Source organism: Orycteropus afer, unplaced genomic scaffold (assembly GCF_000298275.1).
Source record: "Orycteropus afer afer isolate SDZICR_OR568_19922 unplaced genomic scaffold, OryAfe1.0 scaffold00237, whole genome shotgun sequence".
Taxonomy (NCBI): domain Eukaryota; kingdom Metazoa; phylum Chordata; class Mammalia; order Tubulidentata; family Orycteropodidae; genus Orycteropus; species Orycteropus afer.
The window spans coordinates 73,454-87,650 of record NW_006921824.1 but is presented as its reverse complement, the minus strand read 5'-3'; the positions used below and the strand labels follow the sequence as shown (position 1 = coordinate 87,650).

General features: G+C 43.1%; 1 protein-coding gene across 1 annotated transcript in view; it reads left to right on the top strand.

Annotated features, from left to right (window-relative positions):
• Nucleotides 1–10,519, top strand: part of LOC103203999 (reticulon-1) — a gene marked incomplete at its 3' end in the record, with an annotated part of 181,445 nt that extends 170,926 nt beyond the window's left edge. Inside the window, exons 3-4 of the mRNA XM_007949101.1 lie at nt 3,214–3,963; nt 10,458–10,519. Of these exons, the coding sequence (XP_007947292.1) occupies nt 3,214–3,963; nt 10,458–10,519 (812 nt within the window). The remainder of the gene's footprint in view (nt 1–3,213; nt 3,964–10,457) is intronic.
• Nucleotides 10,520–14,197: the final 3,678 nt, after the last annotated feature.

Genomic DNA, 14,197 nt, shown 5'->3' with positions numbered 1-14,197 from the left:
GTCTCAATATAAAGAAAACAAAAATCCTCACAACTGGACCAATGAGCAGCATCACAATAAACGGAGAGAAAATTGAGGTTGTCAAAGAATTCATGTTGCTTGGTTCTACAATCAATGCCAATGGAAGCAGCAGTCAGGACATTAGACGACGTGTAGCATTGGGACAGTCAACCACGAAGGAACTGTTTCAAGTGCTGAGGAGCAAGGATGTTTCCTTGAGGACTAAGGTGTGCCTGACAGAAGCCATGATATTTCCAATTGCCTCATATGCAAGTGAAAACTGGACAATGAATAAGGAAGACCAAAAAAGAGTTGATGCTTTTGAGTTGTAGTGCTGGCAGAGAATGCTGAAAGTACCATGGACTGCTAAAAGAACTAACAGATCTGTCCTGGAGGAAGTGTACCCGAAATGCTCCTTGGAAGCGAGAATGGCCAGACTTCGTCTCACCTATTTTGGTCATGTTGTCAGAAGGGACCATTCCTTGGAGAAGGATGTCATGCTTGGTAGGGTGGAGGGTCGATGAAAGAGGGGGAGGCCTTCAATGAGATGAATTGACACAGTCGTTGCGATGATGGGCTCAAGTATAGCAGGGATCATGGAGCTGGCACGGGATCGGGCAGTGTTTTGTTCTGTTGTGCATGGGCTCGCTACGAGTCGGAAACAACTCGACAGCACCTAACAACAACAGTATCACTATGGAAGTAGATTGCCCAACCTTCCTTCCGAGGAGTGGCTGGTGGGTTTGTACCACCAGCCTTCTGGTAAGCAGTCAAGTGCCTTAGGCACTATGCTACCAGAGCTCCTGCAGCAGGGAGTATAAATACTCCAACATCTCTCTCCTGCCACCCTTTTCAGTGCTTTCTAGTCAGTGAAAACAATGAGGATCCAGAGGCAAGGAGTCCTGGGTAATGGCTTCTATGTAGTTCAGCTTCTCAGAGCACAGAACAGCATCATAGAGAATGGGAATGTATCTGAGGGAGCAAAGGGAGATAAACCAGTACAGTGGCCTTAGACAAGTCCCTTAATCTATTGGCAGTAGAGCCTAAGTTCCATGTGCCTGGCACCCAGCAAATGGAGCTGTAATAATGCTACTGCTGATAGTTCTCTGGAAGTATGGATTGTTTCTTTCTTGTTTGCTTAGCCTTTACTCCTTATCTTATTCTTTCTTCCTCTAGTTTACTATTTGGAAATGTAATTTTTACATCTTTATAGTATTTGAAATTTGAAATCAGATCAAAGAAACTTTGATGCAAACTTTCCTGACTGAAGCATGGTTGTCTCGTGTGTTTCTCTGTGGGTGTTTTGAGGTATTCAGCAGAGAGGCATTTCTGCCTCAATCTGGTGGTAGTCATTACTGGGCTGGTCAAACAGTTGACCTGAGAACAATTCCAGTGGGACTGGGGAGGAGAAGAGAGAAATCAAATTTGCAGCTAGAACTTCCATGGCACAATTTATTAAGGAATTAACCTCTAAAAAAAAAAAAAAAAAAATAGGGCTTGGAGTTGTACAAGAACTTTTTACATGCCCACATCCCTGACCTCCTCTCTTATTAGTCTCTTCCTTGTTCACTTTGCTCCCTCCCCCCAGTCGTCTCCTTGCAATACCCAGAATCTCCAGGTCTTTGCACTATTTATTCCCTCCTCTTGGTGTGATTTTCCTGTGGAAATAGTCATGAATAGTTCTCTCACCTTCTTCAAGTGTTGAACATACCTTACTTTCTCAGTGAGGCTTATCTTGACTTCCTTATTTAAAATTGCAAACCTATCCCAACCCCATCTCACCACTCCTTATCCCCTTACCCTGCTCCACTTTTTTAAATAGCGCTTACCCTTATAACATACTATATAATTTATTTATTTATTATATGCCTTGTTTATGTGTGGTGTTCCCCTCCTACTAGAATGCAGAAGGTAGCAGGGATTTTGTTTTCTACTAGAATATAGAGGAGATTTTGTTATCTATTTCGTTCACTAATATTTCCCAAGTGTTTAGAAGAGATCCTAACACATAGTTGATTCTCAATAAACAATAGATGAATGAATGATATGTGGGTAAAGGATCAATTCTGCTTTACAGAAAATTAGAAAAATCTAAAATATTTTATCCACTGGGATTCTCCCGTAATCTTAAATCAACAAATTACCTGGCCACTTCTCCCCCCTCCCCATATCTCCCCAGTGATCTCAGAGCTTTGGAGAAAAGACAAGTAGTTCATGCTTACAAAAGGGCCAGGAACCATTGTCTAGAGTATTCTGAAATAAGGCCCTTGTGCAGCAAGGGCAACCACACTCTTCGACACTGTTGTCATGGTGATCCCAGGTAGTCTTATCCATGGCAGAGAAATCTCTGCAAGACTGCCAATGTGGCTTATAGACCATCTGGAGAAACATCAGGCAGAAGGCAGGCATTTATTCAGAGGACTGGGGGTGACTCTTGAGGGTTTTGTTCTTCTCCACATGCGCTAGAGACAGGAAGAAAGAACGGCAGTGGGCTGCCAGCCTTGGAAGGCCTGCAGTCTTGTGCATTGTGGTAACGTGCACAGCCTGCTTGGTGGAATTGGCAAAATCCATCTCATACATTGCTGCACCTACACTACCAACACTTTACATTAAAAAAAGAACAAAAAACAGTGATTCTTATGGGAAATGTAAAGCTCAGAATTGAAGTGGTGTACAAAGATCCAAAGTTGTCTTTGTCTTATTAAACAAGGAGTCAGGGGACATAAACAGCAATGGATAAGGGGTAATGAATTATTTTCAAATATTGCCGACAGCAGTGGGTCAAATTAGAGAGTTACAATCATCAGATTATCTGAAGCTACCACCTCTGTGCAATTGAAAAACATCATTGAAGGGATGAATCTGAAATTAAAACAATGACTTCTAGCATCTTTGCTGCTTCAAAGCAGAAAAACCACCCAACGTTCTGTTGCTAAGAAATTGATGGGTCATTTTTAAAAATAGCTAGATTAAGATAGGCATGCAAAACACTGATTAAGTGGGCCATAAAAGTAATTTGCCTTTTAGTTCAGGTGGCCTGTCTTTCCAGCATAGTTCTGAAAACAGACATTTTTGTGCTAATGAGATATGTGTTTCTCAAGCAACGACAAAATATCTCCCCTAATGGAAGTTTGTTTTATTTCTTCTCTTTCTGTCCATCTGTCTGTCCGTGTGTGTGCCTCTCGGACTCTTCTTCCTTCTGTGGGACGACAGAACCATCTGCCGCAGAATCCCAGGAGAAATGCAGCATCTCCGAGGATGAGTTGATCACTGCTATTAAAGAAGCAAAGGGGTTATCGTATGAAACCACAGAGAGCCCACGCCCCGTGGGCCAGGTGGCCGACAGGCCTGGAGCCAAGGCCAGGTCCGGGCTGCCGACCATCCCCAGCCCCCTGGACCATGAGGCCAGCAGCGCGGAGTCAGGAGACTCGGAGATTGAGCTGGTGTCAGAGGACCCGTTGGCCGCGGAGGATGCACTGCACTCAGGCTACGTGACCTTTGGCCACGTGGGCGGCCCGCCACCCTCGCCTGCCTCGCCGTCCATCCAGTACAGCATCCTCAGGGAGGAACGGGAGGCCGAGCTGGACAGCGAGCTTATCATCGAGTCGTGCGACGCCTCCTCGGCCTCGGAGGAGAGCCCCAAGCGGGAGCAAGACTCGCCCCCGATGAAGCCAGGAGCCCTGGACGCCATCCGGGAGGAAACAGGCGTCCGAGCCGAGGAGCGCGCGCCGAGCCGGCGGGGCCAGGCCGAGCCCGACCCCTTCCTCAAGTACTCCCCGGCTGCCCCCGATACGGGCCCCGAGCTGCCGTCCGGAGACCTAGCCCCGGCTCCCGGGGGTCCCACGTCGCAGCGGAGACCTGCGGAAGCAGCGAGTTCCAGTCCGTGTCCTGCAGCCGCAAAGGGCCCTGGGCCGCGAGGGCCGGGCACAGCGCCCCCTCTGCTGTTTCTGAACAAGCAGAAAGGTAATGTGCAAATTTTCCGGACTGAAGCGTGGTTGTCTCATGTGTGTTTCTCCCTGGGTGTTCTGAGGTATTAAGCAGAGGGGCAGTTCTGCCTCAGTCTGGTGGTAGTCATCACTAGGCTGGTCAGACAATTGACCGGAGAACAATTCCAGCGGGGCTGGGGAGGAGAAGAGAGAATTCAGATTTGCAGCTGGAATTTCCGTGGCAGAACCACGTGCCCCTAGCAGCTCTGGGCCGTCAGAACCGAAGGCTCCATAATAATGAGCGGTTTGTGTGCACTCCCAGAGTTCCGGAGTGGAGTGAAGGCGACCTCCCTTTCACTCCTGGGCTGGGCTTGCTCACTTGAAAAAGGATGTTTTTATTGTCCCAACTCATTTCCAGTTTCCTACACTCCCACTGGTAACATAGTGGCTAAGACACTTGCCTGCTAACCAGACGGCTGGCGGTTCAAACCCACCAACCACTCCTAGGAAGGAAGGTTGGGCAATCCTACTTCTGTAGTGATACTGCCTCGGAAACCCAAGGAGGTGTCGCTATGAGTCGGGTTTGACTCGATGGCACATAACAACAACAACAACCCTCCCATAATAATGAGAGTGGGTTATAATATTCTCATTAGGTGCTAGAACCCATCATTCTTAGCATGAACCATTTTGCCAGCCAAGCATATTTCTTAAATGGGTCAAATAGAGTTAACTGAGCAGCAAGCAATTTGGACCTTGAGAAGATGTTCTTGTTGGTTTTATTTATTTTTTTGACCAACTAGTCAAAGAAGACATGGCCCAAAACTGGTCCCAGAGTTTCCCTTTTCCCTAAGGGAGACCCCAGGTTGCTTAGCAAGTTTTAGAGTAGTTTGTAACTTAAAAAGGTTTTACTGTGATGATTGTGTTCTTCCTATGAGAATCTTTAAAACAGACCTTAAAAGCATAGCTTATTTAAGTCCCCTTTCACCCATCCCCTCTGCTTTCTGCTTCTTTAGAAATATTTTGCCTTTTGGGGATAAATTATTTCAAGGGTACACCCTCCTTCCTGTGCGTATGCTAACTTCAGCGATGTTAGTAGCAATTAAAGTGCTTCATATAAAAATAGGGGATGAAATCGTTCTCAATATAGATCAGAAGCTAGCTTCTAAATTCTTTAAATTTAGTGCATTGGAAGGAGGGAACCCAAAGGAATGTAATAAAAAGATAATCCTGCTGCATTGTTGCTGGCTGATTTTGACAGGTAGCTTTGTGTTTGGGCCAAGCGAATGGATATTTCCCAAATAACTCTCCTAAGGGTTTAAAATTCATTTAATGTATGTGATTGGGAGAATATTTGACAGAGATTTAACACTAGGCGTGGCTGGTGAGTGTATTTTTGGGGGTGACTACTAAAACCAATTTGGATTCTTTCGTAACCCCTCTCAATGTAGTGGGAAAGGACCCCAAAACTTGCAGGGAGCCAAGAGCAACAGCACTAGCATGAACAACCTGCTGTCCCCTGCTGGTCCTGAAGAATCCAAGCTTGATTCATGCCAAGTGTGTGTTTAAATCACTTACAGGCATGTGTCTCCATACTTGTCCCAACAAGTATTCCTGAAATAATCACTGTGTGCACTGTGCTGTTTGAACATATTTATTCTCAAAAATAAATAAATCTGAGGGTTAAAGAGAAAATGGAATGTTGCAGGCACATTTCCCCCTTAGTACATTTTAGAGACAAGTACAACAGCTGGGACTGACTGAATAAATGTCTGATGAAGAACTTTTTGTTGTTGGTATGTGCCGTCAAGTCAGCCCTGACTCATAATGACCCCTCCTTGGGTTTCCAAGGCAGTATCACTACGGAAGTAGATTGCCCAGCCTTCTTTCTGAGGAGTGGCTGGTGGGTTTGAACCTCCAGGCTTCTGGTTAGCAGTCAAGTGCCTTAGGCACTATGCTATCAGAGCTCCATCAAATGCCTTAGGCACTATGTTACCAGCGCTCAACAGCAGCTGTGGATGCAAAGGCTTCAGAACATCTTTTATGGCCATTCTGGCATCATTCAAATCTCTGTGCAAGTTGCCCCATACAGCTTGGACCCTCTACTGCCAAATTTAGAAGTTAGGAGAGAGCAATAGTCTTTTGAAAAGACACATGCCAGGGTGACTAACCTCTGCTCTGTTGTGCACTTAGGGGTCCTTTGAAATCCAGTCTCCCTTTGAAACTCACTGTTTAGCAGCATTATCTGTGAAGAGAGTTTAAAAGGCCTTTGGGGGCAGCTAGACACTGGAGGTCCTAGGTGGATGACTCAGCACTGCTAGAAGGTTATTTGAGCTCTGAGGTTCCTTCTGGCCTCACCTGCTCCATCTCAGCAGGCGAGAGAGGAACTGTGTTGCCTGGCCTCCCTCAGGCTGTTCTTAATCACTGTCAGTGGACAGCAGGACTGTGCGAATGTCAAGCATGTCTCCCCTGGCAGTGAGGTCAGGGCAACGCCTGTGGTTCCTGCTCTTGTCTGCTTAAGCCTCTGGCAGTATAAATGTGTTTAGGTTTATGCGTTCAGAAGTATGCTCATCCTTTTGGCTCTGAGACGTCCTACTGATGCTGGGCTTAATTTCAGAAGGTTCCAGAGATACTTAGAATAAGTTTTGGCAAATAATTGATGGCTTCATAAGATGCTCTGTTAAGGAGCATCACATTTACTGGTGAATACTTCCCAACAAGGTCTATTTTTGGAGCTTTTTCCCTATAGAGACCTCTCCTGTTGCTACATTGGAGATAAAACATGGTTGTTCTTAATTTTCTAGTTTTCCTCCTCCTGAGCTGCTTCTTGTATGTCTTCTCCCCTACATCATCCAGGACAGTTTGTTATGAACATTACACTCCAAAGGGGTAGATAAATTTTTATTTCTGGAAGATTAGTCCTAACTGTTGGAGTCCCTAGGTGGTCCAAACAGTTAACATGCTTGGTTAGTTTGAGTGCACCGAGACGTGCCTCGGAAGAGAGACCTGGCAGTTTACTTCTGAAAAGTCAGCCGTTGAAATGCTATGGAGCAAAATTCTCCTCTGATACACATGGCAACTCAAAGGCAACTTGTTTGGTTTTTAGTTTTAACTAGGAATATGTGAACGAAAAGCCAATAAACTCTAAATGGAAGGAACAGCTGAATGAAAAGCCAATAAAAATTCTTAATAAAACACTAACACTCAGCATGACTCCTCAGGATGGGTATGTGATATTTCCCAGGCCTATTTGATTGAAGATTCCATTTTACTAAAGCATGTCCATTATCTGGCAAATACACTTTGGGAAATTGTTGTCTCTTCCAACTCACTTCCATTCCCTACCTTCTGATTACTTTACATGGCAACTCAGGAATACCTTGAATCAGCCACTTCAGTAATATGTAGAGGTATGTTAGATGTAGAGAATCTCAGGTTCCATCCCAGACCAACTGACCCAGAATCTACATTTTAACAAGATCCCCTGGGTATTTCAATATACAGCAGCTTGAGAAGCATTGTTATAGGTGATGGCAGTCAGCTCTCACACTCATGCACGGAACCATCCTGATAAAGGTCACTCACGATTCTTTCTCACCAAACAAAATTTTCTTGTCTTCTCTGGTAATTTAATATGATACTGCTTACCAGCCCTTTAAACATTAGTAAGAAAGTAATACCTGTTCATGATAATAAATTCAAACTGTACAAAATGGTATAAAAGAAAAAGTTAAAGTTTCCCTATTCCTAATTCCCAGAGATAACTACAAAGGTGGTTGTTGTTGTTGTATGTTATTCTTTGGGATGTATCCTTTCAGAAATCTTTTTTTAAGTGTTGGAGCATATATAATTTTTTATTGCACAAGTAATATATTGAACACACTTATTTTGCAACTTAATTTCATTTAACAGTAAAATGGGAGACAATATGAGTTCACATGAAAATGGTTCACTTCTCAGAACTTCCTCCTCCCTTATTTCCCTGGTGTATCCCCTTCCTGGTGCTCCTCTTACTCACTAACCTCTTTGTGATTTCTTTTGCTGCCTCTCTTCTAGCTTCTCTGTCCTTGTCTTTCTTCACTTCTCATATCCACGTTCTTAGGGCTGTTCTCACCCACTCAGGCTTTCAGCCACTGCATTATGTGTGGCACCTCCCAGACCTCTCACTTTGGAGCAGTGCTTCTTCTAGGCTCCAAGCCTGTGTTTCCCACTGTTCAGTGGACATCCCACAGATTTCCCAAATATAGTATGTACAGGTTATTTGTCAAAACCTGCTCCTTTCTTTGTTCAGAGTGAATGGCACGTCCTGCAATCAGTGGTGTCACTTGGGTTGGTGTCTCCCAGTTTGGTTTCACACCCCTCATGGACCTCCTTCCATACCAGACTATACAGAATCCTTAGTAATGTTTATTATCAGTTTAATCATAGACTAATATATGATAAATATAGTTATAAATTGCTTAAATAATATTTCTTAGATTATATGAACACTCACAACACAATTGTTATGTAAAATCTTTCTGCATTAAATTACAACATTATTAGTAACTGAAAAGAAGCTTTTTTTAATTACTATTTCATTCTCAAAAAAATTGTTGATATAGGTTCACAAATACTAATTACCACCATACTGTAGCTAAAACATTAGAACATTAGACAAAATAAGTCTAAAACAAAATAAGTCTAAACATACTGGCAGCAATGAAAACAATAGCACATGCTTGTAAACCACGTGATTTGAAGTGTCGTTGTAATTGGGTAATAATGACAGCTCTGACCACAGCACATCAGAAGGTTCCAAGGGTAAATTAATGTCGAGTTTTAGTCTTGATACATGTAAGCTGGGCTTACAAAAAAAATATTTTTGTTCTTATAACTAACTACAGGAATTGTTTTATAAAAAAATAATAAATTTCTGTTGAAACACTGCACAAAAATTTTGTCATCAGTTATTTTGGAATTACCCCTCAGAGAGTTACCTTGTGTGGTCCACAACCCCTGGACCTACGCTGCCTCCACCAGTCACAAAAGCGAGAGACCTAGAAGTCAGTTTAGCTTATTTTTTTTCCGTAGTGTCTGCCCCATTTGGTGGATCACCAAGTTCTATATTCTCTTCTTCCTTAACATATCTTAAATCTGTCTTATTTGTCTTCATTTCCAGAGCTTAATTTTAGTCAACTATTTTCAGTTTACAAGAGTCCTTTGGCCGGTGACTCAAACTACCTGACTGCCTCCACAGTGCTTCTAGTCATCTCTCTAAATGAACGTGAGCTTTAAACTCTTTAGTGCCATAAAAATAAATCGCAAACTCCTTAGCATGATGGATAATAACTTGCAAGATCTTTTCTTTCCCTCACCACCTGATCCTTTGCTTTGCCTCACCTTCTAACCTTTGATCTAGCCAAGTCAAATGACTGGAGTTCCTGAGTGGTGGAAAGGTTGGAGGTTCAGACCCACCTAGAGTGTCAGAAGACAGGCTTTGTCTTTGCTTCTGAAACTTCACAGCCTTGCAAAGCCAAAGGAGCAGTTCTACTCTGCAGAGATGAGTTGGAAACAACTTTTTGGCCACTAAAAACAGCCTTTGGAAGGAAGGTTGGGCAATCTACTTCCGTAGTGATACCGCCTCGGAAACCCAAGGAGGGGTTGCTATGAGTTGGCTCCGACTCGACGGCACATAACAACAACAACAACAAAACAGCCTTTGCATCTCAAGTTGCTCTGCCTCCATATCTGTTCTCCCACTGCCCCCTCCTCCTCCATCCCCACTCTGGTTGCTCAGACTCTTCGGCGATGCGCCATTAGCTTCATGGGACTGATCCATTATGCTGTGCTTTACACATTCTCTCTAGCACCTCTCACCACCATGGTAGTTTTTGTTAGGTACTAGGACAATGCTATTTATAAAACCAGGGACAGAGCTTCACCTTCAATACTTAGCTTTTGGTTTCATTTTTTTGTATTAACATATTAAACAGTATAATGTTAAGTACACACACACGCAATTCTGTTAGCTTCAAGGGACATGGTTTTGTAGGAATGCTTTTTGCCTTGTCCTTGTGGATGTATGCTCATGTAAGCCCTCTTGAAACTACTAGTCCACATCTCTGAGGCACAACCTGCTTCTGGGGAGGTGGGCTACTGTTTTTGGTGAAATCCTAACTACATACACTACAGTGCCTTGATCTCACTAGCACCAAGCTCAGATATTCCTCACACTTTAGGAATGTGCTTTTTAGATTTGGAAAGAAAAAATACATATATATTTAAAAAAAAAACATTTTTATCATAATTTTACCCACAAAGTCCACTTTTGGTCGTGGTGTTGTTTGTTGTTACGTGCTGTCAAGTTGGATGTATATACAAAACCAAAACAAATTTACAAATTTTATACAAATAAAATTACAAAGCTAATAAGGTTTAAATTGACACCATTTAATTCAAAATGATAATTTTGCTGAATTAAGTTCTTCTTTTGAGGTAAAAATGGTGTCAACTATTAAGTTGTGGTGTTTTTGAGCCTCTGGATACTAGGCCAAGACTCCGTTCTCACTTTTCAAACTATTTTGGAAAACATTGCTTCGTCCAGCATGCAGGTATGTCATTCAGCCTTCATTTTGGTTTGAACATTCCAATCAGTCTTGATCTGAGTAAAAGACTCATTAGCCCAAGACGAAGTTAAAAATACTTTGTGCCAAACTGATTCTAAACTGTTCAGTGCAGGCCTTGAGATAGTGTTTGGTTATAAAATTGTCATCCAAATTAATATTTGAAAAATTATTAAAATAGAAGTACCAAATGTAAAAAATAGAAAATGTAAAAACAAAAACAACCCCCGAGAATGTGTCCAGAGACCCCTGTTTGAGAAATACTGCTTTCAACCAGTAATTCCCACAGCATTGCTTGTGTACCACATACTTCAGAACCTTCTGGAGTCCTTGTTAAAAGTGCAGGTTTCTGCTCTACCCCACCTCAGAACTATGGAGTCACATGGGCCACAACATAGAGCTATGCTTTTAATAAGCACACTGAAGCTTGAAAAGTTTGGTTGTAAGCCAGGTGAGCTAAGCAGCCCAGTCTTGTAGTATAAGTTGTTGTTGTTATGTACCATCGAGTCAGACCTGACACATAGCGACCCGTCCTTGGGTTCCCAAGGCGGTATCACTATGGAAAGAGATTGCCCAACCTTCCTTCTGTTGTAGTATGTATATATGTATAAAAGTCTTGGTGAGAACACCCCCAGGTATATTGTTGTTGTTAGTGACCATCTAGTGGGCTCTGAATCATGATGACCTGTTGTGTAATGGAATGAAACACTGCCTGGTCCTGTAGTGTCTCCATGATCCTTGGTATGTTTGAGTCCATTGTTGTGTTTGCTGTTCCTTGTGTAAGGCCTTCCAACCCAGGGTGTTCATCTTCCAGCACTAATCAAGCATTATTTTTTGTAATCTGGTAATCCATAAAGTTTTCATCAGCTCATTTTTGGTAGTAGATAGCCAGGATTTTCTTCCTCCTAGTTTGCCTTAGCTTGGAAGCTCTGCTGAAACCTGTCCACCATAGGTGACCCTCCTGCTATTTGAAATAGCCATGGCATAGCTTCTAGAATTAAAACAACACACAAGCACCACAGTAGAACAGACTGACAGATGGGTGGTGGCCCTAGGTGGATAGTGTTTTGTAATTACAGGAATTCAGGGGCACTCAGCTGTTGCAGTTTCTTCTGGTTAGAGCGGTACCTGTCCTGTGCCCTGGGAGTCAGATCTTTGGCAGCCTCCCCTCTATGGACACCAGCTGTAGCAGCCTGAGTTTGGAGGGTTCAGCATCTCGTGGAAGGGAAAATCCTATCTCTTCCTTAGCAGGAGTGACTTGCAGTAAGATTGCCAAAGAGAGGGCTTCTTAAATAGACCAGATTTTTCATCTTCCAAATACTTACGATGTTTATTGTTACTTATTTATTAGTATACTAGATATTGCTTCTGTCCTAAAATATTTGAGAGAGAACCAAAGTAAGTACAACCCATTTACCTTTCTTCTTATAATTAAAAAAAAAAAAAAAATTGTACTACTGTAGTCCATGAGACTGAATATATAAAACAGGCTGTAAGGATTCCTTTCATGGTACAAATTTCTGAATCAGCCTGAGGCCTTATGTCTCTCTTTGTGTAACTCTGCATCAGTGCCAGCTTTCAACAACATGGAAAAATGTCTGCTGGATAAAGTCTGGCTCCTGTGTGGACACCCAAAAAAACCCAAACTCATTGATGTTGAGTCGGTTCCTACTCATAGCAATCCCTCTTTGGGTTTCTGAGGCGGTATCACTATGGGAGTAGATTGCCCAACCTTCCTTCCGAGGAACAGCTGGTGGTTTGAACCACCAGCTTTCTGGTTAGCAGTCAAATGCCTTAGGCATTACACCACCAGAGCTCCCTGTGTGGACATATGCCATGTAAATACTTAGATGGAGACATTGAGTCTTCCATGTTAGATTATTCAAAGCAACTAAGCTGCTTTTGTGAGACTTTAACTACTGATGAAGGTGTTCTTTTGGTGTAGGCACCGAAGGAATGAGTGGCCAGTAGCCGGCTCAACTCACTGGCTTTCCCTTCTGAAGCAGTCACAGGGTTAGCGTTGTTACAGATTGCATATTGATCTGTGCTTTTACATGCTGGCTTCAGAAGCAAAGGGGAGGTTTCCTTCTCAGCATTGCTAAGGTACTCCAAATCTTGGTGGCCCCAAATCCAAAACCGATTGTTACCGATTCTTACTCATAGCAACCCTGTAGGACAGAGTAGAACCACCCCATAAGATTTCCAAGGCTGTAAATCTTTAGAGAAGCAGACTGCCACATCTTTCTCCCACAGAGCAGCTGATGGGTTGAAACCACCAACCTTTTGAATAACAGCTGAATGGTTAACCACTTCACCACCAAGGCTCCTTGGTGGCCCCCAATACTTTTTATTTCTAGAGACAGATATCCTTAACACTTCATCCTCAGGGTGTGTCTAAAGATCCAGAATGGTTATTATAGCTCTGTAACAGTTTAAAGCTAGTTCTTTGGTACAAAATAAACTCCAACTCTGTTCTGGTTACCTAGTGACACTCTGACAAAAATATACCACAAATGGGATGGCCTTAACAAACAGGAGTTTATTCTCTTACAGTTCGGGAGGCTTTAAGGCCGAGTTCAAAGTGCCAGACTCCAGGGGCTGTATGAAAGCCCCTTGACCTTGGGCTTCAGCTCTGTCTCTTGCTCCTGGCCCATTGAAGCTAGAGGCATCTCTTCACTCAGGCAGCTACTGGCTGCTGAGGCTAACAAACCCAAGGTCAAAAAATAAAATGGCACAGTCCCAATATTACCAAAACACATGGCAGGCCATTAATTCAAGTCCATTGAAAGTCCCAGTGTCATCAGAGCATGGTAGGGTGCTGAACAATGACACAGCTACATGCAGGGTTCAAGCGTGCCATAAGCTAGAGACCATTCCCAAAGCTGTTTCTTATATATGGGAAGCAGACCACATCCCTAAGGCAGTTACTCAGCTAGTTGCTTGTGGTAGGTCCCACCATGGAGTTGATTGCCAGTCTCATCATGAGGAATAACTATCACCAGCTGCCCAGCCACTCCAACCAGGCCCAGCCAAGTTGACACACAAACTTAACCATCACAAGCTCCCTAATAAATTTGGCCAAGGCATAGATTGGGTTATAGATTAGCTCCTAAAAAAAATGAATTCAAGTTAACCTTCAACTTGGCTTGGTCATATTGTTCACACTTGGCAAACATCATGTTGCCTCCAAGAAATAATGGTCCTGTTATGGTGATCCTGATTTCTTCCTGAGTCCCTTTATCTTTCTCACATAAATCATCCTCATTTACTGATGTGATATTGGAACTTGGAGGATATAATTCATGTCCTCATAATTCTGAGAGACAAGATTGACTCCAGGGTGTTCTCTACTCCTTGCAAGTGCTAACTTCACTGATATCTAACTTCCAGATGGGACACTCAGATTTTGTCTTTGTACTTCTGGATTCTATCTTTATGACTTTGCAAGATAGAATGACATAAATTTCACCTAAGGTTATGCCAGCCCAGCCAAAGCGAGACTTTACCAGCTCATTCATTCATCCTTTCTTATCTTCAACTCATGTTGTTGTTGTTAGGTGCCATCGGGTCATTTCCAACTCACAGCAACCCTGTGCACAGCAGAAAGAAACACCGCCTGATCCTGTGCCAACTCCATGGTCCTTGCTATACTTGAGCCCGTCGTTG